Source organism: Oncorhynchus tshawytscha, linkage group LG13 (genome assembly GCF_018296145.1).
Source record: "Oncorhynchus tshawytscha isolate Ot180627B linkage group LG13, Otsh_v2.0, whole genome shotgun sequence".
In the NCBI taxonomy this organism is placed as follows: domain Eukaryota; kingdom Metazoa; phylum Chordata; class Actinopteri; order Salmoniformes; family Salmonidae; genus Oncorhynchus; species Oncorhynchus tshawytscha.
Window position 1 is genome coordinate 36,212,651 of NC_056441.1, and position 27,559 is coordinate 36,240,209.

The 27,559-nt window shown below is 42.8% G+C and overlaps 1 protein-coding gene across 3 annotated transcripts in view; it reads right to left on the reverse strand.

The window, feature by feature from the left end:
- Window positions 1-9,851: 9,851 nt before the first annotated feature.
- The window catches only part of LOC112264830 (chloride channel protein 1), a 45,809-nt gene continuing 28,101 nt past the window's right edge, over window positions 9,852-27,559 (reverse strand). For 2 of the 3 annotated variants that reach the window (XM_042295633.1, XM_042295635.1), the window contains 20 exons: window positions 24,031-24,159; window positions 23,198-23,331; window positions 23,009-23,086; window positions 22,725-22,803; window positions 22,314-22,439; window positions 21,956-22,040; window positions 21,020-21,121; window positions 19,822-19,906; window positions 18,498-18,653; window positions 17,931-18,000; window positions 17,408-17,518; window positions 16,568-16,781; window positions 16,236-16,369; window positions 15,954-16,138; window positions 15,487-15,568; window positions 15,209-15,291; window positions 12,362-12,409; window positions 11,975-12,079; window positions 11,704-11,790; window positions 9,852-11,483 (listed from right to left, as the gene is read on the reverse strand). In XM_042295633.1, coding sequence (XP_042151567.1) covers window positions 10,995-11,483; window positions 11,704-11,790; window positions 11,975-12,079; window positions 12,362-12,409; window positions 15,209-15,291; window positions 15,487-15,568; window positions 15,954-16,138; window positions 16,236-16,369; window positions 16,568-16,781; window positions 17,408-17,518; window positions 17,931-18,000; window positions 18,498-18,653; window positions 19,822-19,906; window positions 21,020-21,121; window positions 21,956-22,040; window positions 22,314-22,439; window positions 22,725-22,803; window positions 23,009-23,086; window positions 23,198-23,331; window positions 24,031-24,159 — 2,582 coding nt within the window. In that variant the 3' untranslated portion in view covers window positions 9,852-10,994. The remainder of the gene's footprint in view (window positions 11,484-11,703; window positions 11,791-11,974; window positions 12,080-12,361; window positions 12,410-15,208; window positions 15,292-15,486; window positions 15,569-15,953; window positions 16,139-16,235; window positions 16,370-16,567; window positions 16,782-17,407; window positions 17,519-17,930; window positions 18,001-18,497; window positions 18,654-19,821; window positions 19,907-21,019; window positions 21,122-21,955; window positions 22,041-22,313; window positions 22,440-22,724; window positions 22,804-23,008; window positions 23,087-23,197; window positions 23,332-24,030; window positions 24,160-27,559) is intronic. The other variant, XM_042295634.1, reaches the window with a different exon arrangement.

The window sequence follows — 27,559 nt, forward strand, 5'->3', positions numbered from 1 at the left end:
ATGACAGCTTTGCACACTCTTGGCATTCTCTCAACGAGCTTCATGAGGTAGTCACCTGGAATGCATTTCGATTAACAGGTGTGCCTTCTTAATAGTACGTTTGTGGAATTATTTTCCTTCTTAATGCGTTTGAGCCAACCAGTTGTGTTGTGACAAGGTACGGAGGGTATACAGAAGGAATGGAAGACCCAGAGTTGCTTCTGCTGCGGAGGATAAGTTCATTATATTTACCAGCCTTAGAAATTGCAGCCCAAATAAATGTTTCACAGAGCTCAAGTAACAGACACATCTCAATATAAATTGTTCAGAGGAGACTGTGTGAATCTGGCCTTTGTGGTCGAATTGCTGCAAAGAAACCACTACTAAAGCACACCAATAAGAAGAAGATACTTGGGCCAAGAAACACAAGCAAAGGACATTAGACCGGTGGAAATCTGTCCTTTGTCTAGAGTTCAAGTTTTCGATTTTCGGTTCCAACCGAAGCGTATTTGTGAGACGTGGTGTGGGTGAACGGATGATCTCCACATTTGTATTTCCCACCGTAAAGCATGGAGGAGGAGGTGTTATGGTGTGGGGGTGCTTTACTTGTGACACTGTCTGTGATTTATTTAGAATTCAAGGCACACTTAACCAGCATGGCTACCACAGCATTCTGCAGTGATACGCCACCCCATCTGGTTTATGCTTAGTGGGACTATCATTTGGATTTCAACAGGAATATGACCGAAAACACCTCCAGGCTGCGTAAGGGCTATTAGATCAAGAAGGAGAGTGATGGAGTGTTGCATCAGATTACCTGGCCTCCACAATCCTGACCTCGAGCAACTTGAGATGGTTTGGGATGAGTCGGACCGCAGAGTGAAGGAAAAGCAGCCAATAAGTGCTCATTATATGTGGGAACTCCTTCAAGACTGTTGGAAAAGCATTCCAGGTGAAGCTCGTTGAGAGAATGCCAAGAGTGAGCAAAGCTGTCATCAAGGCAAAGGGTGGCTACATTGAAGAATCTCAAATATATTTTGATTTGTTTAACACTTTGGTGGTGCCTACATGATTCCATGTGTTATTTCATAGTTTTGATGTGTTCATTATTATTCTAAAATGTAGAAAATAGTAGAAATAAAGAAAAACCCTTGAATGACTAGGTGTTATAGAACTTTTGACCGGTAGTGTAATTATGATTTTTTATAAAAACAAAAAAAGAAATAAAGTAATATTTATCCGTGTGTGTTTCTGTGTGTGTGCGTGTGCTTGCATGTATGTGTATGTGAGAGTGTTCAAATGTACGAATGTATGTATGTACAGTTTGTATGTATTTATGTATGTATGCAAAAATATATATTCTCGAAAAACATATTCTTGTCGGCAGTGGTATTGTGTGTGGTGTTCAAAAGTTTCACACACAAACTAATCTCAGACGCAAGTAGCATAAACGGTACCGTAACGTCTTTCAACAGACTGTGGGACGCGACCAACAAGCGGCTCCTATGTGGCTCAGTTAGTAACGCATGGTTCTTGCAACACCAGGGTTGTGGGTTTGATTCCCACAGAGGACGAGTATGGGAAAACTACTCAAATGTATGCAGTCACTACTGTAAGCTGCTCTGGATAAGGGTGTCTGCTAAATGACCCCCCCCCCAAAAAAAAGAATGTGATATATATTTCTGAAGGGGAGGGGATATTTGGCCCATAGACTTGTCTGAAACTTGCAGAGATATTTTAGATAGTGGTTTCCGAGATTACACACACGCACAAAAATGATGGATAATTTGTGACTGTTTCAGGAAGCTGGGCGTATGTCCGCACATCACTACTTCACAAGAGAGGGATTTTAACATGTATTTTTGTTGTTGATCAAAATGCGTTTTTGGGCAGAAATGCCTTCCTGAACATGTGAACTTTCATGTGCCCGAATAACAAACTTGTTATACCATCTGTAAATATGAATATAATTGTTAAATTACAAGCCTAGTTGGTTAATTAACGGAAAAAGGCAAGAACCTTCCCACTAGCCATGATTGGCTAAGATAATGGATAGGCTGGACATGCCGAGAGATGAGCTCGGATTGGTCTGTCATGTAGCACGCTTCTGTCTATAACATGAGCTGCTTAGTATGTGTAGATAATCCTTGCTACCACAGCTTTTTTGAAAGATATGTTAGCCATGGAGAACTGCAAAACTGTTGCTTCTGCTCTCAACAACATTGCTGCCCTGAATTTAACAGGTGCTATTGACAAAGATCAGTGGGAAAAAGTTGTGATGGACTACTTTCTGCACACGGTCAGTGTGAACCGGAGTGACTTCACACAACGGGCCAAACAAGCTGTACAAACAAAACGGAAATGACACAGGATTTCTTACTTAAAGGGGTTCCAGTCTGCCATGTAGCTTTCATCCATGTAAGAGTCTAGGAGTCTAAGAGTCTAGTTACATTTTCAGATATTTTCATTTTCAGATATTATTAAGCTACATTAAGCTACATTTTTGGATATTATAAGTTTCAAATTTAGTTGTTTTCATTGAAAGTTAAGTGTATGGTTAGCTAGCTAGTGAACATTAGCTTGCTGGCTCACTAGCTAACGTTACATGTATGATCTGTGTAGTAATATTATTAGAATCTCAGAAAGTAATTTGCATTGCTAGTTATAGCCTAATGTTAGATAGCTTGCTAACATTGAACTTAGTTGGTTAACTTTAGTGTTAGGATTGTGTATTGGAGGCAAAGTCAGGTGCAGGAGAGCAGAGTGTTGTGAACAAGCTCACTTTTTATTCAGGTCAAAATGACAGCACAAAGTAACATAAAAATGTGCCCAAAACACGGAACATAGACAAAAAATAATGCCCGTAACAATATCCACAATATCAAAATACACATAACACAAAACAATCCAACACAAAGACATGATGGGGAACAGAGGAATAAATACAGTGCCTTGCGAAAGTATTCGGCCCCCTTGAACTTTGCGACCTTTTGCCACATTTCAGGCTTCAAACATAAAGATATAAAACTGTATTTTTTTGTGAAGAATCAACAACAAGTGGGACACAATCATGAAGTGGAACGACATTTATTGGATATTTCAAACTTTTTTAACAAATCAAAAACTGAAAAATTGGGCGTGCAAAATTATTCAGCCCCTTTACTTTCAGTGCAGCAAACTCTCTCCAGAAGTTCAGTGAGGATCTCTGAATGATCCAATGTTGACCTAAATGACTAATGATGATAAATACAATCCACCTGTGTGTAATCAAGTCTCCGTATAAATGCACCTGCACTGTGATAGTCTCAGAGGTCCGTTAAAAGCGCAGAGAGCATCATGAAGAACAAGGAACACACCAGGCAGGTCCGAGATACTGTTGTGAAGAAGTTTAAAGCCGGATTTGGATACAAAAAGATTTCCCAAGCTTTAAACATCCCAAGGAGCACTGTGCAAGCGATAATATTGAAATGGAAGGAGTATCAGACCACTGCAAATCTACCAAGACCTGGCCGTCCCTCTAAACTTTCAGCTCATACAAGGAGAAGACTGATCAGAGATGCAGCCAAGAGGCCCATGATCACTCTGGATGAACTGCAGAGATCTACAGCTGAGGTGGGAGACTCTGTCCATAGGACAACAATCAGTCGTATATTGCACAAATCTGGCCTTTATGGAAGAGTGGCAAGAAGAAAGCCATTTCTTAAAGATATCCATAAAAAGTGTTGTTTACAGTTTGCCACAAGCCACCTGGGAGACACACCAAACATGTGCAAGAAGATGCTCTGGTCAAATGAAACCAAAATTGAACTTTTTGGCAACAATGCAAAACGTTATGTTTGGCGTAAAAGCAACACAGCTCATCACCCTGAACACACCATCCCCACTGTCAAACATGGTGGTGGCAGCATCATGGTTTGGGCCTGCTTTTCTTCAGCAGGGACAGGGAAGATGGTTAAAATTGATGGGAAGATGGATGGAGCCAAATACAGGACCATTCTGGAAGAGAACCTGATGGAGTCTGCAAAAGACCTGAGACTGGGACGGAGATTTGACTTCCAACAAGATAATGATCCAAAACATAAAGCAAAATCTACAATGGAATGGTTCAAAAATAAACATATCCAGGTGTTAGAATGGCCAAGTCAAAGTCCAGACCTGAATCCAATCGAGAATCTGTGGAAAGAACTGAAAACTGCTGTTCACAAATGCTCTCCATCCAACCTCACTGAGCTCGAGCTGTTTTGCAAGGAGGAATGGAAAATTTCAGTCTCTCGATGTGCAAAACTGATAGAGACATACCCCAAGCGACTTACAGCTGTATTCACAGCAAAAGGTGGCGCTACAAAGTCAAATCAAATCAAATCAAATTTTATTTGTCACATACACATGGTTAGCAGATGTTAATGCGAGTGTAGCGAAATGCTTGTGCTTCTAGTTCCGACAATGCAGTGATAACGAACAAGTAATCTAACTAACAATTCCAAAAAACTACTGTCTTATACACAGTGTAAGGGGATAAAGAATATGTACATAAGGATATATGAATGAGTGATGGTACAGAGCAGCATAGGCAAGATACAGTAGATGATATCGAGTACAGTATATACATATGAGATGAGTATGTAAACAAAGTGGCATAGTTAAAGTGGCTAGTGATACATGTATTACATAAGGATGCAGTCGATGATATAGAGTACAGTATATACAGTGCCTTGCGAAAGTATTCGGCCCCCTTGAACTTTGTGACCTTTTGCCACATTTCAGGCTTCAAACATAAAGATATAAAACTGTATTTTTTTGTGAAGAATCAACAACAAGTGGGACACAATCATGAAGTGGAACGACATTTATTGGATATTTCAAACTTTTTTAACAAATCAAAAACTGAAAAATTGGGCGTGCAAAATTATTCAGCCCCCTTAAGTTAATACTTTGTAGCGCCACCTTTTGCTGCGATTACAGCTGTAAGTCGCTTGGGGTATGTCTCTATCAGTTTTGCACATCGAGAGACTGAATTTTTTTCCCATTCCTCCTTGCAAAACAGCTTGAGCTCAGTGAGGTTGGATGGAGAGCATTTGTGAACAGCAGTTTTCAGTACTTTCCACAGATTCTCGATTGGGTTCAGGTCTGGACTTTGACTTGGCCATTCTAACACCTGGATATGTTTATTTTTGAACCATTCCATTGTAGATTTTGCTTTATGTTTTGGATCATTGTCTTGTTGGAAGACAAAATCTCCGTCCCAGTCTCAGGTCTTTTGCAGACTCCATCAGGTTTTCTTCCAGAATGGTCCTGTATTTGGCTCCATCCATCTTCCCATCAATTTTAACCATCTTCCCTGTCCCTGCTGAAGAAAAGCAGGCCCAAACCATGATGCTGCCACCACCATGTTTGACAGTGGGGATGGTGTGTTCAGGGTGATGAGCTGTGTTGCTTTTACGCCAAACATAACATTTTGCATTGTTGCCAAAAAGTTCAATTTTGGTTTCATCTGACCAGAGCACCTTCTTCCACATGTTTGGTGTGTCTCCCAGGTGGCTTGTGGCAAACTTTAAACAACACTTTTTATGGATATCTTTAAGAAATGGCTTTCTTCTTGCCACTCTTCCATAAAGGCCAGATTTGTGCAATATACGACTGATTGTTGTCCTATGGACAGAGTCTCTCACCTCAGCTGTAGATCTCTGCAGTTCATCCAGAGTGATCATGGGCCTCTTGGCTGCATCTCTGATCAGTCTTCTCCTTGTATGAGCTGAAGGTTTAGAGGGACGGCCAGGTCTTGGTAGATTTGCAGTGGTCTGATACTCCTTCCATTTCAATAGTATCGCTTGCACAGTGCTCCTTGGGATGTTTAAAGCTTGGGAAATCTTTTTGTATCCAAATCCGGCTTTAAACTTCTTCACAACAATATCTCGGACCACCCTGGTGTGTTCCTTGTTCTTCATGATGCTCTCTGCGCTTTTAACGGACCTCTGAGACTATCACAGTGCAGGTGCATTTATACGGAGACTTGATTACACACAGGTGGATTGTATTTATCATCATTAGTCATTTAGGTCAACATTGAATCATTCAGAGATCCTCACTGAACTTCTGGAGAGAGTTTGCTGCACTGAAAGTGAAGGGGCTGAATAATTTTGCACGCCCAATTTTTCAGTTTTTGATTTGTTAAAAAAGTTTGAAATATCCAATAAATGTCGTTCCACTTCATGATTGGGTCCCACTTGTTGTTGATTCTTCACCAAAAAATACAGTTTTATATCTTTATGTTTGAAGCCTGAAATGTGGCAAAAGGTCGCAAAGTTCAAGGGGGCCGAATACTTTCGCAAGGCACTGTACGTATGCATATGAGATGAATAATGTAGGGTAAGTAACATTATATAAGGTAGCATTGTTTAAAGTGGCTAGTGATATATTTACATCATTTCCCATCAATTCCCATTATTAAAGTGGCTGGAGTTGAGTCAGTGTCATTGACAGTGTGTTGGCAGCAGCCACTCAATGTTAGTGGTGGCTGTTTAACAGTCTGATGGCCTTGAGATAGAAGCTGTTTTTCAGTCTCTCGGTCCCAGCTTTGATGCACCTGTACTGACCTCGCCTTCTGGATGATAGCGGGGTGAACAGGCAGTGGCTCGGGTGGTTGATGTCCTTGATGATCTTTATGGCCTTCCTGTAACATCGGGTGGTGTAGGTGTCCTGGAGGGCAGGTAGTTTGCCCCCGGTGATGCGTTGTGCAGACCTCACTACCCTCTGGAGAGCCTTACGGTTGAGGGCGGTGCAGTTGCCATACCAGGCAGTGATACAGCCCGCCAGGATGCTCTCGATTGTGCATCTGTAGAAGTTTGTAAGTGCTTTTGGTGACAAGCCAAATTTCTTCAGCCTCCTGAGGTTGAAGAGGCGCTGCTGCGCCTTCTTCACGATGCTGTCTGTGTGAGTGGACCAATTCAGTTTGTCTGTGATGTGTATGCCGAGGAACTTAAAACTTGCTACCCTCTCCACTACTGTTCCATCGATGTGGATAGGGGGGTGTTCCCTCTGCTGTTTCCTGAAGTCCACAATCATCTCCTTAGTTTTGTTGACGTTGAGTGTGAGGTTATTTTCCTGACACCACACTCCGAGGGCCCTCACCTCCTCCCTGTAGGCCGTCTCGTTGTTGTTGGTAATCAAGCCTACCACTGTTGTGTCGTCCGCAAACTTGATGATTGAGTTGGAGGCGTGCGTGGCCACGCAGTCGTGGGTGAACAGGGAGTACAGGAGAGGGCTCAGAACGCACCCTTGTGGGGCCCCAGTGTTGAGGATAGCGGGGAGGAGATGTTGTTGCCTACCCTCACCACCTGGGGGCGGCCCGTCAGGAAGTCCAGTACCCAGTTGCACAGGGCGGGGTCGAGACCCAGGGTCTAGAGCTTGATGACGAGCTTGGAGGGTACTATGGTGTCGAACGCCGTGCTGTAGTCGATGAACAGCATTCTCACATAGGTATTCCTCTTGTCCAGATGGGTTAGGGCAGTGTGCAGTGTGGTTGAGATTGCATCGTCTGTGGACCTATTTGGGCGGTAAGCAAATTGGAGTGGGTCTAGGGTGTCAGGTAGGGTGGAGGTGATATGGTCCTTGACTAGTCTCTCAAAGCACTTCATGATGAAGGATGTGAGTGCTACGGGGCGGTAGTCGTTTAGCTCAGTTACCTTAGCTTTCTTGGGAACAGGAACAATGGTGGCCCTCTTGAAGCATGTGGGAACAGCAGACTGGTATAGGGATTGATTGAATATGTATTAACTTAAGGGGGCTGAATAATTTTGCACGCCCAATTTTTCAGTTTTTGATTTGTTAAAAAAGTTTGAAATATCCAATAAATGTCGTTCCACTTCATGATTGTGTCCCACTTGTTGTTGATTCTTCACAAAAAAATACAGTTTTATATCTTTATGTTTGAAGCCTGAAATGTGGCAAAAGGTTGCAAAGTTCAAGGGGGCCGAATACTTTCGCAAGGCACTGTACATATGAATTGATTGGGGAATGAAAACCAGGTGTGCAGGGAACAAGACAAAACAAATGGATACATGAAAAATGGAGCGGCGATGGCTAGAAAGCCAGTGACGTCAACCGCCGAACGACGCCCGAACAAGGAGAGGAGTCGACTTCGGCGGAAGACGTGACATTTAGCTACCTACAGATTCATACTACAGCATTTCATGCATGGTAGCAAGCTATGACAATCTGTTTTTATTGTTTGCTAGCTAGCTACATGTCTAAACAAGTCTCCAATTCGCCAGATGTTTACATGACCCATCAAGTTAGCTACATGCCTCACATGTGAATCCTTAAAGAGTTGGGTGGTACTAAGGTTTAAGAGGGTGTGAACGATGCTGAATAGTTGCAGATAAAGAATAGATCTCCAGTAGGTGTACCAGAACATTCAAGGTCCATTTTCTCAAAAGTGTGGGTTACAAGTTTATCAACTTTCAAAGCAGAATTATTTTCCCATTGTTCCTCAACTTCAGCGTATGATATACCATTTTGTAGTTCTGAGTCTCTACTTTTATCCAATGTAAAAAACACAATTTCAAATTTTGCCACATTAGACCGAATCGAGGTGGTTGGTCACATATACCATTTAAAGCTCTGGTGGGATGCTTTTTGGCCACTGTATGCCAGGGTTGGGCTCAATTTAGAATTTTGACTCCCATTCAACTCATAAGTTTAAATTCTAATTGAATTGGCCACATCCCACAGGATTTAGAATTTGAACTTGAGTTTGAGTGACAGGAAGTAGAATTTAATTCAGTGCAATTCAAAGAAATTCCACTCAATCATAAAGTTTCATTGAGTCTGACAGGTCACACTTTTCTCTGGAAAAGTGGGGTGCAGCGGTCTAAGGCACTGCATCTCAATGCTAGAGGGTCACTACAGACCCTGGTTCGATTCCAGGCTGTATCACAACCTGCCGTGATTGGGAGTCCCATAGGGCGGCGCACAATTGGCCCAGCATCGTTAGGGTTTGGCGTTCATTGTTTAACTGACTTGCCTAGTTTAAAGAAATGTTTTTTTTAATACTCTTTTAACCTTAGTGCTTAGAATAGCCAAATCTATTTTCATGATTGATGTTATGTACACACTGTATTTTTGTATAGACTACACCAAATATAGAATTGAAGAGACATTTGAATTTCACAGAATTCAATTACATTTCCTTTAATTACTTTTTAAATTGCAATTCTGTATCCTGTTTACTACTTCAATTCAAATTCAATTGGAATTTATTAGACATTCTCAATTCAATTCTGTATGCTTGCCAGGCTGGGTTAAGATTTAAAGTATACTGGGTCACTCACATCCACCATGGATAAAGGACAACTCAAATATCCCATTAATTCTGACAGAGCTGAAAAGTATTAAAAGGGAACAACATTTATTCATCGAATTTTGGAATCCATCAGTTTCGCCCACAATGCTATGAAATCTGGAGCTTTTACAGTCCTGTAAACACTATAACTTTTCTGGTTTCGTTACTGGCGCCTTACTGTAGGCTTCACTACCCTCTGTCTGTTTCTTTATAACTGACTAATTGTTCTGTTGGAGGACATTGTTTAACTGCCTGTAACGTTGATTACAATGGAAGTGAGAGACAGAAAAAGACTGGAGTGTGGGAGTGGAGCTGGGAACCACCAATTTGTTCACCAATTCATCAATATGACAAAGATGCCTCTGCTGCTTTAAATGAACAGGCATGTCGCTTAGTAAAACGTTTACTCAAAAAGCCTATGTTCATTTAATGTAAGTAAGCATTCACTTTTGTAGTAATAGTTGTATAATAGTTGTATTTATTTATTTTTGTTCTATATCCATATGCATTGAATAAACACAACAATAAATCATTTGGCAGATAAGTTACTAACCTTTTATTAGCTACATTAGTCATCGTTTTATACATTCAGAGAAAAATCGTCTCTACAAAAGATAAATAAATACACGACTAAAGACAGACAGATAAACATACATACTGTACATTCAGACATTAAAAAACTGACTGACCAAATATAATAGAAATCCTTTTCATTTGACAGCAAAGATTCCTCTGTCCAAAATCTGCAGGTTTAAAGACATAGGGAGCAACCTGAGAAACTGTTTGAAGTAGAGCGAGAGCGAAGAAAGAGCCAGAGAGAAAGAGCCAGAGAGAAAAAGCCAGAGAGAAAGAGCCAGAGAGAAAGAGGTTCATTCATAATTCAACTACTTTTCACATAAAACCCTGTGTCATAACGTTTCTTTTTTCTTCTGTGCTCAGTGGTGTCAGAAGAACATCGGGTTTTGTTCATTAGGGCATGCAAAGAGCAACATTTTACGATATGTCGCAACGTAAAACAAATATGAGCATTTCTTATTTCCTGAGGCAGTCCCTCCTGTTTCAGTCCATTTTCCTCCATCTAATGCCTAAAGACCACTCCCCAGTTTGTATTTTTTTTTGAGGGGGGGTAGGAAAATTCACCATCATAAAATCATTCAGCATGTGTTTGTTTTGTGTTATCATCAAGTGAGCGATTAATCTAAATTACAAAGGGGGATGGATGGTGGCTGTTCCGTTTGTAGCCATAGCATTATTAAGTAAAAAATCTCTAGCATCATTACACCTGAGTTGGCTGTTGTCAGTCTGATTTAACACTGTCATCTATCAACCCAGCATGGTGACCATAGAACTCCCTCACAAGGTGGGCCTTGTTGAATCTTTAGCTATTGAAACACCACCGGTAGCCATTGTCTCCTGTTTAAATAAAAAGGTGGGTTAAATAAAGGTTAAGTTAAAAAATAAAAATAAAACCAATGATCTTAAAAAGTCAAGTACTACTATGGAGCCCAGATTATTTCTCCTCATGGATTCACAGACATCATTCACAGAGAGAGGAAAGAGAAGGAAAGCTCGATAGTGAGAGAGAGAAAATAAAGGGATAGAGAAAGACTAAAAGAGAAATTCACGCCATATAAAAAAAAAATCTTGTTATAAAAAAAAAACAGCACTCATAAGGCTAGATGGGCTCCTCATCATTACTCTCCTCCTCCTCCACTTGCTGCTCTGAGGCAGCCCGGAGGGCGGGGAGGGGGGTGGAGAAGGCAGCAAGGGGGACGGAGAGGGCGACAGTGAGGGGAATGGAGAGGGGCGAGGTGAGCGGGAGGGAGAGGGGCAACGAGTGGGGTAGCGAAGGGCTACTGTTGCTACTGCTGCTCCCTGTTCCGCTGCTGCTGCTACTACTACTGCTGTTCACCTCCGCTACCTCCCGCCTCGTGCCCTCGATCCACACCGCCATCTCTTCCTCCTCCTGTGTCGGGGGAGGTGGCGGTGCAGGGGCGTGGGGGACGACGGGAGCGGGGGAGAGAGGAGAGGAGGGGGCGCTGGGGGAGGCAGGGGCTGAGGTTGTCTGGGGCTTGGATGACTTCCGTCTGATGTTGCGGAAGCTGGCCAGGGGGGGGCGTAGCCGGACCCCGCTATGCGTAGAGGCCTCAACGGCCTTCTGGAGCTGTGGGAAAATAGGGTAGTGGGGATAGGGAAAGAGAGGGGACACAGAAGAACACAACATTGAATTACATGAAAATAGCATGATAAGTAAGACTCATAAGGCAATAACGACTCAACCCTTACTAAATTGTAAGGTTCAAGCAAAAGAGAATGGAAAAACTGTAAAATAGAAAGAGAGAGCGATAAAAGAAAGTGAAAATTAGAAGATGACATTTTCTTACCTCTTTAAGTGCCACAACACCCACCAGTTTTCCGATACTGGTGACATAGGCATGACTCAGGCCCAGTAATGAGAAGAGTGTGTGGGTCTGGGAGAGGCATAAAAGGTCAGACGTCAAATTAGACCCCACTTCTAACTGCTTTAGGTTCAGCATTCTGCTATGGCTCTTGTTCTGAGCAAATCTACTATCGGTTGTATTTCAGTTGTGTCTAGACATGATGTCATATACTGTATCTCCAAATTGGTATGAGTTGGCAGCCCTTCAAACCAACCTTGTGTAGCGAGGTCCTCTCCACCAGCTGAAAAGGGGAAGGATCTATTCGGATCTGATCAATTTCCATTGGCTTGTCCATCTCAGCCTCCTCCCATTCTTTTATCTGCACCAGCCAATAAGACACAAGTTGAAGAAACACAACGCTGTAATTGGCTAAATTCCCTCTAAAGCGCAACCTTCAACGTCAACTGCCTCCATAAGAGATTTAGGGTTGTTGACACCTTTTAACCTTCTTATGGGTTTCAACATTCTAGGCCAGACTCTTTTGACAAGGACAAAAGTGTTTGAAAATGTACAAGGCAGCCTACTCTAATCATTTGGTATTGCATCAGGGGATGTAAAAGTTCTTGGGACCTCACAAGTCGACCTAAATGAGATCAGTTACCTCTTCTGGTGTCATCGTATCGGACAGGAGAGGGTTGGCGCAAGGCTCCTGATGAGAGAAAATAGTGGGGGGGGGGTAAGATAAGACACTTTCTGACTCACGTCATGCACACATTTTCCCTCGTCCCATAACCTAGCTGATTGTCGCTGTTCCATTTGTCGCTGTTCCAATCGCTCATATTTGTCTCTTCAAAACGTATTTAGTTATGTACCGTATTTGGTTGAGTACAGTGTCAAGAATAACATATTTTGTGTGGGCTGCATGTTCGGGGATATACTATATACTTTTTAAAAAGCCTGGTTGTGTGTGTGAAACATAACTTTTCAGATGAGTTTAGGGTGCACAATTCAACCCCAACATTAACCCCAACCCCAGCAGTGGCTGTGCTAGCCAGTGGAAGACTACAACAACGAAGGGTTTGTGTGGGAAAATTTATGGGACAGTCATTTATGCAGCAGGAAACGTATGAATCCAATTCAATTCCCAATACTTACAAGCGCATCCTTGAGTATAAAATAGTCATGGATTTGGCTTTTCAGAATGAGATAGTCACAAGCTTGGGGTGTACAATTCCAATCAAAGGCTGGCCTATCCAGTAGAAAACTGTAAAACTACAAATCAGTGGCAAAATATTATGATCACCATTGAATAGAGAGATTGAATTGTATCATTAACATACATTGTTTTTCATATTTGCAGTATAAATTGGTAAATGTGAAAAGCCAACCAGCCATACCGGGCAAATAATAACCATATTTCATATGCTGATTTCCATATGAGAGAACTTAAGAGGAAATATGTTTGACTAGGGAGCCTCTCTGAACAATCTCCATTTGCAAGTCCTGTGAATTCATTTGTCACACTCAATTAGATAAAGAAGTGTGATTACATAAAGAACAGAGCCCAGTAATAAGATTCATCCCATGCAAATATAATGGATAAATATTCATATTTCCTTGAAATATGGTTTTCAATGGAACCGCCAAGGAGAGACGCCATCTACATCTCAACGGCTCATTACCTCAGTAATTCATTTGCTGTTCAAATTCTCGACTCCATAAATACTTTAGTGATCATTAGGAAGACCTTGGTGTGCATACAGTAGTGCTGAGCGATTAGTGCTTTGAGTTTGGTTTGGTTTTGATTAGATTATGAAAAAATTAATTGAGGTTTTCGATTATTATAATTTTTCACATTAAATGCATTATGCATTATGTGGGTTGAATGCTGTAACAACACAGAATAAAACAATTAATAAAAGTCCCATGACGGCAGTGATGCCCATTTCACTGAGTGTACAAAACATTAGGAACATCTTCCTAATATTGAGTTGCAGCCCCTTTTGCCCTCAATTTGTCGGAACAGCCTCAATTTGTCGGGGCATGGACTCTACAAGGTGTCGAAAGCGTTCCACAGGGATGCTGGCCCATGTTGGCTGGAGGTTCTTTGGGTGGTGGACCATTCTTGATACACATGGGAGACTTGAGTGTGAAAAACCTAGCAGCATTGTAGTTCATAAAACCTCTTAACAAGGATCTGCCCCATCTTTTCAGTTTTCGCCTAAAATGACATACCCAAATATAACTGCATGTAGCTCAGGACCTGAAGCAAGGATATGCATATTCTTGATACCATTTGAAAGGAAACATTTTGAAGTTTGTGGAAATTTGAAATTAATGTAGGAGAATAAAACACATTAGATCTGGTAAAAGATAAAACCTATAATTATATATTTTTTGTACCATCATCTTTGAAATGCAAGAAAAAAGGCCATAATGTATTATTCCAGCCCAGTCCCAATTTAGATTTTTGCCACTAGATGGCAGCAGCATATTTGCAACGTTTTAGACTGATCCAATGAACCATTCCATATCTGTTCATATCTGTTCTGTTGTATCAAGACTGCCCAAATGTGCCAAATTGGTTTATTAATACATTTTCAAGTTCATAACTGTGCACTCTCCTCAAACAATATAATGGTATTATTTCACTGTAATAGCTACTATAAATTGGACAGTGCAGTTAGATTGACAAGAATTTAAGCTTTCTGCCAATATCAGATATATCTATGTCCTGGGAAATGTTCATGTTACTTACAACCTCATGCTAATCACATTAGCCTAGATTAACCGTCCCGTGGGGGGACACCAATCCTGCAGATGTTTTAACACACTCAAACTGGTGCACCTGGCACCTACTACCATACCCAGTTTAAAGGCATTTACATATTTTGTCTTGGCAATTCACTCTCAATGGCACACATTCACACAATCCATGTCTCAATTGTCTCAAGGCTTAAAAATCCTTCTTTACCCATCTCCTCCCTTTCATCTACATGGATAGAAGTGGATTTAACATCAATGACATCAATAAAGGATCATAGCTTTCACCTGGATTCACCTGGTCATGTCATGGAAAGAACAGGTGTTCCTAATGTTTTGTATATTCAGTGTAGATTACATTAGTTCTTTTGTTGTTGACTTTATTATATAATTCCAAGTCATCTCATCTCTACCACATGGACCAGACAAGTAGGCGCGCAATGGATTATGGTAATTGTAGTTAATTACCATGTTTTCTTGCGCTTAACTAAGTAGAATATTGGCCTGTGGGAAACTAAAACTCCCCACTACATCGCACAGTTCGGGCTTGATCTGATTTATCTCTAGAGAAAATGTGCATTGAACTCACAGAAAAAAAACTGAATGAAATGAAATTATTGTAGTTTAACTGAAGTTGGTCAATTACTGAAAAACAACCAACATTTTGGTTATTCACTTAGCACCAGCGTACAGTCACGCACAGGTACAGAAACAGAAACTCTGTACACACACAGTTATAAACTACCTGTGACTGTCCCTCTGCCGGTTTGTCTTGGGAGGAGAATATATTCCATAGAGTTCTCCTAACGGACTGAAGAGTGCCCTTGTCTGAAAAGGACAAATGATAAAAGATTTGATGGACGAGGGTCAAAAGTCTTCTACAAAGGTATCTTGATGTTGAGATTGATAACTAAATAATTCAAAGCTGTATAATAATATGAATATGCAATAAGCTGAATAATAATAGGGGACTGTTGCCAGGCACCCATAGAATTATTGTTCCAGAGAGATGGTTCAACTCACCAGGAGCTGTGTGATTGGACGAGGGCTCCTGCGGTTTAGGGGACGGCAGGGGGCCATTTCGTTCTTCCTGAACTGGGGTGCTCTGAGAAAGTGAACAAAACAGTAATTCATCACATTCACAGCTTGAATAATGACATAATACAATAAGTTCCTTGCCACATGACGCTTCAGTAAGTGTATTCCAGCCTGCCCCTATAGAAGAACACTTTCTGGTTCCAGGTAGAACTTTGTCACCAAACAAAGAATCATTTTAGAACCCCCCGAAGAACCTTCTTGGATGAAAAAAAGTTGCATGTAGACCCATGTAGAACCTAGTCCCTGTAGAAGAACCCTTTCAGAACCCTATTTTGCTGCACCTGCGATAACATCTGCAAATATGTGTGCACAACCAATAAACTTTGATTTGATAGACTTTCTAAGAGTGTTTTTGATTCCTTATGAACATTTACTCTCTCTGTCTGACAAACCTTATCTCCACTCTCCTCGTCGTCTTCATCCACAAAGGCAAAGGATTCCCAGCTGTCTTTGGCATACTGGTTCTGTTCCTGTAAACACTGTTCCTGCCTGAAGATCCGCCTCTCTGCAGAGAGCCACCAATCACAGAGAGCATGGAGCTCTGAGCGGTCGATGGAGCCCAATAAGATCATAGAATCTACAGGGAAGAGAGAGTCACATGATGAACCACTCAAGAAATGATTCAAAGACATTGAAATGTATCCTCACGTTCACGAAAAACGCATTCATTTTACCTGTTGAATCCACTAGTGGTATTGTTTTGAGAGAAATGGAGTCCAGGAGAAATATCAACTCCCTGTAGGTGGACTGTAACGAGAGAAACTTCACTTTCCTAACCATGATGTCCTCCACAAAGATGTTATACTGGCTGTAAGTCAGAAGGAAATGCCAATCATTCATTCATGCTCAACACTTGTGTACTTCTGGTGTGTCTATGTTGAAGAATCAAGCATGCGGAGGAGGCCATATTGACACAAACAACTCATTGTTTTTGCATGGGACCCTCAATGCAACTGGGTCCCTCAGAGCCAACATGTCACCTCGGTTGCAGCTTCTCTCTGCACACCTGATGTGTCCAAAGCCCAGCTCAGGGAGATAAGGCAGTTTCTTGATCTGGATGATTGAGTCGTAGAGCGAGGGCTGCAAGCCCTGGGCCACCATGTTGGCCAGGATCACCGCCACCATCATGGGCAAGATGTGGGAGATCTGGCCCGTCAGCTCGAAGCAGATCACCGCCGTGGACACCGTGTGGGTCACCGCCCCGGTCAGTGCAGCCGCTCCTGGGAGAGAGGAGGGAGAAGAGCAAGGAAAGGGGGGAGGCAGGGAGAAATGGAAGACAGAGGAAGGGAGAGAGGGATGGGGAGAAAAAAGGGGAGAAATAAATCATTTTCAGGTGGAAGGGATGTGTAGCTGGATGATCCACAGGAGAGGGAGATATGAAAAGGGGGGGTGATGGGTGGATGGGAAAACAATGGGAGTGATTAATGGGAAGAGGCAACGCGGCACTCACAGTCGAGGGACAAGTATAGGAGGGATGGCAGGAGGGAAAGAAAAGACGAGGCATGGGGTAAAGAACAAGGGATGAGGAGGAGAAACATCAGGGACTCAGGGCTGAAAAGCAGGGGGATGATTGATGTACAGAACGGCACGTGGGTATAGCGAAGGAAGAAAGGGAAAAGGGGGATGGAATTAAAGGAGCGGCGGTAAAGAGGGGAGGGGGGGATGTGTAGGGCGAGAGAGGGAAGATGAAGGAGATTAATGGTCGCGTATAGGTTTATGGGCCACCGAGACAGCGGAGGACAGGAGAGAGAGAACAGACAGTGACATTTCACTATCACACCAAAGGCGGATGACGGGCAGGCACTGACAGAGAGAGGGAGAGGAGGACGTGGAAAGGGAGACTGACCAATGACAGCGTACCCTCCTGGGATGATGCGGTACAAGATTCCATCAAACAGAATCCCGTGGGGGAAGAGGGTAGCCATGATCTCCCCTACCAGTCGGCCGAAAGAGGCTCCTGGGGAGAAAGAGATGATGGGGGATATGGGAGGTGGAATGTCATGTTTACGTTGCTATTATGTTGGCTATCAGACATTTATCCCCCCCTCCTGCGACCACTCAATGTTAATTTGACCTTCTTCTAAGCACTCATCTATCTCTGTGGCTCACTAATGATTTTCCACTCTTTATATATGACATCTCATCCTTGAAGGTACACCGATTTAAAAACTACCCAGAATGCTCTACTTCATGATTATCCATGATGCTTTATACCATAGTCATGTACTGTAGGCCTACATTGGATCGCTCGATCAGATTATTTCACCACCGAACGATAATGTCAATTTCCATGAGACAAAATATTTAAAACTGATATGGAATTTGTGTTCATGTTTAGACTAATGACATAACGTTGCGCTTCTGTTTACCGAGTATGAAGACGGGCATGAAGGCTCCAGAAGGGATGGGCATCGTCGTCGAAACAGCAGACATCCAAAACTGAGACATGGGTGGAATTAAATTACTAACTGAGCAGAATTAACGCATCTTAGTACTTCCACCATTGTGTAGACGAATGATTTGACTTGAAAGGTATTTTTCACATAACAGACTACATTCCCGACCGCTCTATTCCATGACCGTTCTCCAATCCAACAATACCATTGCGACCAGATACAAATCTATTTATTCTCAATGGGAAACACTAAACATACTGACGCTAACACTCACAGTATTGCACTCTTATCCTCCAGTACACACAGTGGAAATCTCTAGGCAACTATGTCAAGTGTGATACTGATGGTGTGTTGAGGATTACATCTCCACTACAGGGTTCTTCTCTGTAGGAGATTCATATTCTACTGAGATGAGTGACTCAACCAGGAGTCTGTCATTGTCATTGAGTGACGCTATGTGCAATGTGTGACTATACGGAGAAACACTACGGGGTGGAGGAGAAGGAAAAACAAACGGAGCAGGGGAATGAGGAAGGGTACCTTCATGACGAAGAAGAGGAGGAGGATGACAAAGACGCTGACGTCGGGGTGCAGCCAGGCAGAGGAGCGCCCCAGGCCGGGGGGAAGGGGGGAGCCCCAGATTTTAGTCCAGGTGAAGTTGTCGAACAGTGAGTTGATGCATTCTCTGGGCATCAGCTGTATGTGGCATGAAAGAAGGGGAAGGATGAGGGAAAAGTAATGGCAAGTACTGTTAAAAAGGTTTTAATGAAACATTTTGTTAAAAAGTGTCGGTGTTAAAAGAGTTTGGGATAAATTGTTTTAAACCGTGTAATGAATAGTTTAAAATATATAGAGTGATATTTTTACAAAACCCAACTGTACTATAGTTAGAACTTGTTCAAAATACTGCAGATGAAGATTGTTTTGTGTGCATCACATATGTCAACCCATAGGCCTATTCAATATATTGCCAAAACAGAGGTTTTGAAATAAATGCCAATACTGTACTGTGAGCAGAATGGTCGGTTTCAGAAATACCTCTGCATTTTAGCACCATAGAAACGGGGCACAAGTCAGATCTTAAAAAGGTGTTAAACATTGTAGCTTGAGGGTGAAGATGTCACCCACACACCTCATTCGGCACTAACTAAGGAGGCTATTTTAAAGGGGTCTCGAAACACATGGTTAACCTGGGCTGTTTCTACATAGCTGGGCAAAGAGGCCTCTTCAATGAATATCTAGCTAATATTGACCATCTAGATTCTACCCAGTCCAGTGTTAGCCTGGGTGCCAACTCCTGGTGGAATTCTCATGAAAGCAGAAACATACTGGTACTGGCAGTCAGCCCACTAGGCATAGATGTCAGGGCAACGTCTAGCTTCGATTTACACCTGGTTGAGTTGTCAACTAACTTGAATTCAATGTGAGAAAATGACACCATGTGATTGGATTTTGGTTAAATAAAAAATAAATAAAAACGCACTTACGTTGATGACTGTATTTAAATCCAATGAGTTCAACGTAGATTCAAAGTCACCACTTAGATATTTTGGGTTGAAATTAAACGGAGAGCTAACAATCCACACATTTTGGTAAATAGTCGTACTCTTTAGATGATCCTATGAATGTGTCTGCAGTTAAAATTTTCATGATTGAGAATAGTAGATAAGTCGCATTTTAGCCAAGCATAACAATATTTGTAACACTTTATAATAATTTATGCTTATTCATGAACGTGTTATAAAGTGTTACCGAAGTGTTTTCAAGTCCCGATAAACAGGGTCTTCCACAGAGTATAGTCATTTTAACATGGTGACAGACAACAACAGTAAATGGGCAAACAAAATTGGATTTGAAATCTGACCTCTCCAGCCATGAACTGTCCAAATCCAGGGGGAAAGGTCAAGGTGGCTATCACTAAGGTCACAACACCGGGGAAAATCAGTCGGCTGGTGAGAGAATAAGGATTAAAAACAGCCATTCTCTTTCTACTTTCTACTCTGCGTTACAACCCTATATCCCTGTGGTTCTTTGTAGCTCAGCTGGTAGAGGGCGCCTGCAACGCCAGGATAGTGGATTTGATTTCCGGGACCACCCGCATGTAAAATGTATGCACGCGTGACTGTAAATCGTTTTGGATAAAATGATCTGCTAAATAGGATCTACAGGGCCTTCAGAAAGTATTCACCCCCCTTAATACTTACTTTCCACCATAATTTGCAAATTAATTCGTTAAAAATCCTACAATGTGATTTTCTGGATTTCTAGTCTCATTTTGTCTGTCATCGTTGAAGTATACCTATGATGTAAATTACAGGCCTCTCTCATCTTTTTAAGTGGGAGAACTTGCACAATTGGTGGCTGACTAAATACTTTTTTGCCCCACTGTATATGTTCTTCCAATTTGACAGAGTATTTTGTGTAGATCATTGACAAAAAAATGACAAATCCATTTTAATCCCACTTTGTAACACAACAAAAGTGTGAATACTTTGATACTTTTAATATTTTGTAATACTTTTCCGTATAACCTTTTCGAAATAACTGCACCCTATGCCACAATACCCTCTTCAAAAATGTCCTGCTTCTCCTCCTAGAAGATAACCCCCCTCTGTCTCCCTGTAGGACAGCCCTAAGAACAAGCACCAATTTAACACTTTCAAAGCTGACAATATAATTACCCCGTCCTGCTCTCTGTTGGTCTAATTTCAGCGTTCCCGTCCATAATCTACAGTGTAAATATGTGCAGCTCTGACAAAAGCAGCTGCACTGGTTGCTGTTAAATCATTCATTTGTATTAGAGCGAGTGTGTGTAACTAATTGATTTTTCAGGGACCACAGATTGCTTATAGACGGATCGGTCAGTCTGGTTGATGGTTTGATTCTCTGTCTGTTTTTGTAAAATCTACCAGTCAGCAACAATCATTTATTTGGAGGAGGACAATGAATGATTCTATTCGATTTATATTCCCATCTATGTCCCTAGCCTGATCCTCTCCAATTCAGCTGTGCATTTTTCTCAAGTGTCTTATCAAAATACCTCCCCAATCCCTGTAACTCACTGTCTGGTGAGGAAGCGTGTCATGGCATTGGGTTTCCTCATGAACAGCACCACCTGGCGGTTCAGCCAGACGAAGAAGGCCCCCAGGAACCCGCAGGAGATCCTGAAGAGACAACCACCAGGACCTTTACCTCACTCACTCTCAAGGTCCAAATAAGAACAAAAAAGGTACATTTTCTGAAGAATATACACAGAGTGCACAAAACATTAAGAACACCTTTCGGATATTTAATTGCACATCCCTCACCCTTTTTGCCCTCAAAACAGCCTAAATTCATTGGGGCATGGACTCTACAAGGTGTCAAAAGCGTTCCACGGGGATACTGGCCCATGTTGACTCCAAAGCTTCCCACAGTTGTGTCAAGTTGGCCGGATGTCCTTTCGGTGGTGGACCATTCTTGATACACACGGGAAACTGTTGAGCGTGAAAAACCTCAGCAGAGTTGCGGTTCCATTTACCCTCTGAATGACACTCATACACAATTGTCTCAAGGCTTTAAAAAAATCCTTCTTTAACCTGTCTCCTCCCCTTTATCAACACTGATTGAAGTGAACTTAACAGGTGACCTCAACAGGGGATCATAGCTTTCACCTGAATTCACCTGGTCAGTCTGTGTCATGGAAAGAGCAGGTGCTCTTAATGTTTTGTACACTCAGTGTATATGCGCTTGCTTCAGCTGTTCATTTAGTTGGTGTTGATCTAGCCTATAATATATTTATTTCCAGCTCTGTAGTCTAGGAAGCTGAAGCAAGCGCACCAGCAAGCAAAAACCATTCACAGCATCTCCGTTCTTGTGATAACTACCAATATGAAGAGATTCGTGGCACATAGACTGAGATCACGCATTCATGTTGGGTTGTGACAAAGAACTACACACAGTGCGGTCACCGTGCCCTCACCACGCTCCTGGGGCCCCCTCTCGACCCTTTCTCTCACCCGATGATGGCAAACGCTGGCAGCTCCTGGAGGTCAAAGGGGAAATCCATGCGGAACTTGGTGCGGAAGAGAGCAGTGATGGTGACTGTGGTGGACAAAAAGACAGGGGAAGAGGGAGATCGAGTGTTAGAATGTATACATGCATACTATACAACATAGAGGAAACCAGAAGGCAACACCGAGCAGAATCTCTGCTTTCATTATCATACCGGAATTGGCCTATATCATTTCACAGATACGGTTCTATGGGAAAGGGTTCCCTCGAGCCAAAGCATGTTTGTCGACAGCCGTCACAAAGTGTTTATGTGTTGACCAAAAAGCGTGCATCCCATGCCGATGTCATAGTACATTGACCCACCTGCGTCTTTGTTGAACACAGAGAGCACTCTGAATATAAAGGCACTGAAGGTGGCGGCAAAATATCCTCTCCAGTAGTTCCTCACAGCAAAGTAAGTGGACGTCACCTCGATACTGAACAGCACCCCTGGTGGAACGGCAGGATCAAAGAAAGACTGGTAAAATATCATTCAGATGTGATATTACAAAATGTGGCATGCAGTCAAAGTCTAGATTGCATATTTACTATACACTGAAGGCTTGCTATGATGACCCGGTCACAAATCCTTTTTTTTTTTAAAAGGATATTTCAGCACCACGCCTATATTGATTGTCAGACACATGACAATTGTTTCAGCTGATTTCATAGCTTGCTTTATACTAGATGAATGGAAGGTGAATTGAGAGAAAGAAAAGGAATATAGTGTTGTACCTCCAAGAGGGGTACCGAAACAACAGCCCACCCCAACTGCACAGCCAACTGTGAGGATGTCTGTGTAGCAGTATGGGCTCTACTGACACACACACAGAGAGAGAGAGAGACCGAGCGAGCAAGAGAGAGAGAGAGTGAAAGGGGATAAGAGGATCCCATACCAGTAAGGAACAGAGGGAGGAAAAGAGAGAGTCAATGAAAAACGCCTAAAAGTATAATGCGAAGTGATCCGACAAAACTGTAATGTCCTCCTTATTCTCAATGCTGGTCAAGTAACAGCTTACCTGATTGACTCCTGAGAAGAACATCATACACTTGCTCAGCACAGCAGCACAAATGCTGGCTATGTGAACAAATGGGCCCTTGGGAAGCAATATGAAGGACAAATAGAAAGGGGTCAGAAACAAGGAAACTTTTAGTGGCTTTTTAGACAGCTGTAATCAGGGAATCAGATGTGAGTGTGTGTAACCCACCTCTTTCCCCACTGGCATCCCACTGCCCAGACCTGCAGTCAGACCAATGACCTTGGCAATAAAAGCCTTGAGAGTCAGATACTCCTTCAGCACTACGCCTCTGAGAATGGTCTTCAGCTCAGGAATACCAGAGCCTGAAAGAGAAAGACACACAGAGAGAGACAGACAGAGAGAGCGAGAGACACAGGGAGACACAGAAAGAGAGAGCGTGAGACACAGGGAGACACAGAAAGAGAGAGTGTGAGACACAGGGAGACACAGAAAGAGAGAGCGTGAGACACAGGGAGACACAGAAAGAGAGAGCGAGAGACACAGGGAGACACAGAAAGAGAGAGCATGAGACACAGAGAGAAATAGAAAGACAAACAGGGCGGTGAGTTGAAAAGAGAGAGAGAGAGACACACAGACAGAGAGCGACACAGAGAGAAACAAAGACAAACAGGGCGGTGAGTTGAAAAGAGAGAGAGAGAGAGAGAGAGAGAGAGAGAGAGAGAGAGAGAGAGAGAGAGAGAGAGAGAGAGAGACACAGACAGAGAGCGACACAGAGAGAAACAAAGACAAACAGGGTGGTGAGGTGAAAAGAGGTCGGGGAAGAAAAATAATTACAAAATCGCTGTTTAACAGGAAAAAATATATATGCATTTGACTGAACAACAATAAAAGGGTCATAACTCTAGATATATAGTGAGGACATCCGTGTGTCAGGCCAGGGCTAGGTAGGTACGCAAGCAGAGAGGGGAGAAAAATCAATGGATAACAGATTGCGGGTAACAGGTCATTAGGGGTGGCGGGTGGTGGGGAAAGTAAGCAGTAAGCATTGAGCTTGTACACACCGATGGCTTGTGGGGCAACCAGGTGGCAGAAGGAGGAGGCGAACATGATGAGCACCATAGGATAGCTGACCCAGGCCAGGTACTGGAGCAGGACATTACCCCTCAGCTCCCAGTGAATCCACTTGTACACTGACATGGGGACAGAGGGAGGGACAGAGGGATGGGAGAGGAGGATTGAGGAGGGGGGTGAAAGTGAGGCATGAGAAGGAATGTGAGAAAAAGCAGGAAGGTATTGGAGAAGATGAGAAAAACACAGGGGAGGGGGGGGGAGAAGAGCAAGAGGGAGGAAGGAAATGAGGGGGGAGACAGAACAAGGGGTGAAGATCAGGGAAGAGGGTGGAGGATAAGGTAATGGAGGTGAGAAGAGAGGAGAAAGGGAAGTTGGTTGTGACAGGGCAGACACTGACACAGACAGTTACAAAGAAAAAAAACACTGGAAGATGGGGTTTGCGAGGGGCAACTGTCAATCCATCTGGACTGACAGATGTCTGTTTTCACTTGTAGACGTTTCTCTTGGCATTAGAGGGGCACTGACTTGTTGAGCGTCACTATGTTTCATTGAAATGGACACAGTGAAAAAAAGATCTTGAGATTCAGTCAAAATGACTCGTTTTGTCTAGCCAAGAAAACTACATTTGAATAATGTGTTGGGTTGACAAAAAAAATCTTAAATTTCAAAATGTATTAAATCAAATTCACAACCATGAAGTCAAATCAACAGAAGCAACATAACAGTAGTGTTGACTGAACATGTCAAGTTCAGATGATTTATATTTTTTTGGGGGGGGGGGCTCATTAGTATAATACCCAGCATGTTTTGCATCCGTGCGTTGTGTATTTACATTTGGATGCATTTATCGGTTAGTGCATTCAACGTAGGTAGATAAACAACCTCATGTAAAAAGAAAACAAGAAAAACGTTTCTGTCAGTAGTTTTGTTTCCATTAACTTGCCCAGTGATTTTTTTTTGTCAACATTTAGAAAGAAAATAGCTTACTAGCTAGCCATGTCAACTAACTATGGCTAACGCACAGTCATGTCAGACAGTACAGCCAACAGAGGACACAGCACAGCTAACACAATACTTCAAGCTGTAGCTGGAAAGATTGCAAACTACCTGCACTTCGTTTTGTTTGATATTTTTTCAATTTTACATTTCTTTGTATAATATCCATAAAAATTATGCAAGCTGATTCATGATTTTCGACTGGCTGAGAAACCCTACCTGCATGTCTTTCTGTATCGTCCCGACTCCCGACACGGTCATTACTATGGAGCTGGAGATTGAATTTGAATATTGAAACAATGTTGCAAATGTCGGAGAGACAGACAGCAAGGTTTATACAAATCTCTGCTGTCGAAAACTAAATTTTAGTCTAAAAGAAATCTGAGATAATGTGAAGATGCTTTTTATAGTGGAGATCAAGTTTATAAATTGCCTGGCTGGGCTGATGAGACAGTGGATTGGGCAGTCTGATGGAACAGAGTAAATAGGCATTTTAACTTCATATATTTAGCCGGTGGTAACTTGTGGAATTGACACCAGCTGGAATGCATTTTTAAGCAATCAGCATTCAGGAGTAGATCCACCCGGTGTATAATTTACTAATATTTGCCATATTCAAATAATTATCATGTGCCAACGTATCGCCATGGTCTGTCTCATGGTGAAAACTGCACTCCTGTAGATCTAAAACAATTGGATGGTGAACCTAGCCAGCCAACCAGAAAAGCAAGTTGAAGCAATTCAGGCACTCTTGAAAGTCAGAACAATCCTTGTCCTGCAAAGAAACATTATTTTTATAGTTGAAAAAAAAAATAGATTTTGCAAGCAGTAGGTATTTAGAATAAACTGTGATGTGGCGCTTTAGAGTTATGGGGTGACATCACGTGCCCCATGTACCATCAAAATTATTAGTTAATCATCATTTAATTAGAAAACACAGTTTCCATCATCATTTGTCGCAATAAAGACAGTTCGAAAAAATAAAGTTTCTCCTATATCTGCCGTTTCCATTACATATGTTGCAACGATCTTTTTTGCCACATTGCTTTTGTTGAATAAACCTGGGTCAATGGAAACCTGCCTACTGTTACTGAGAATGCCATTGTGGGTAAAGTGATCTGTTGGTTGGTTGAGTGTACTGTCAGTTTCGACACTGCCGGAAAAGCAAGAGACAGATGGGAGCATAATGTTCCCCACTGAAATACACTGCTCAAAAAAATAAAGGGAACACACAACACAATGTAACTCGAAGTCAATCACACTTCTGTGAAATCAAACTGTCCACTTAGGAAGCAACACTGATTGACAATAAATTTCACATGCTGTTGTGCAAATGGAATTGACAACAGGTGGAAATTATAGGCAATTAGCAAGACACCCCCAATAAAGGAGGGGTTCTGCAGGTGGGGACCACAGACCACTTCTCTGTTCCTATGCTTCCTGGCTGATGTTTTGGTCACTTTTGAATGCTGGCGGTGCTTTCACTCTAGTGGTAGCATGAGACGGAGTCTACAACCCACACAAGTGGCTCAGGTAGTGCAGCTCATCCAGGATGGAACATCAATGCCAGCTGTGGCAAGAAGGTTTGCTGTGTCTGTCAGCGTAGTGTCCAGAGCATGGAGGCGCTACCAGGAGACAGGCCAGTATATCAGGAGACGTGGAGGAGGCCGTAGGAGGGCAACAACCCAGCAGCAGGACCGCTACCTCCGCCTTTGTGCAAGGAGGAGCAGGAGGAGCACTGCCAGAGCCCTGCAAAATGACCTCCAGCAGGCCACAAATGTGCATGTGTCTGCTTAAACGGTCAGAAACAGACTCCATGAGGGTGGTATGAGGGCCTGACGTCCACAGGTGGGGGTTGTGCTTACAGCCCAACACCGTGCAGGACGTTTGGCATTTGCCAGAGAACACCAAGATTGGCAAATTCGCCACTGGCGCCCTGTGCTCTTCACAGATGAAGGCAGGTTCGCACTGAGCACATGTGACAGACGTGACAGTCTGGAGACGCCGTGGAGAACGTTCTGCTGCCTGCAACATCCTCCAGCATGACCGGTTTGGCGGTGGGTCAGTCATGGTGTGGGGTGGCATTTTTTGGGGGGCCGCACAGCCCTCCATGTGCTCGCCAGAGGTAGCCTGACTGCCATTAGGTACCGAGATGAGATCCTCAGACCCCTTGTGAGACCATATGCTGGTGCGGTTGGCCCTGGGTTCCTCCTAATGCAAGACAGTGCTAGACCTCATGTGGCTGGAGTGTGTCAGCAGTTCCTGCAAGAGGAAGGCATTGATGCTATGGACTGGCCTGCCCGATCCCCAGACCTGAATCCAATTGAGCACATCTGGGACATCATGTCTCGCTCCATCCACCAACGCCACGTTGCACCACAGACTGTCCAGGAGTTGGCGGATGCTTTAGCCCAGGTCTGGGAGGAGATCCCTCAGGAGACCATTCACCACCTCATCAGGAGCATTCCCAGGCATTGTATGGAGGTCATACAGGCACGTGGAGGCCACACACACTACTGAGCC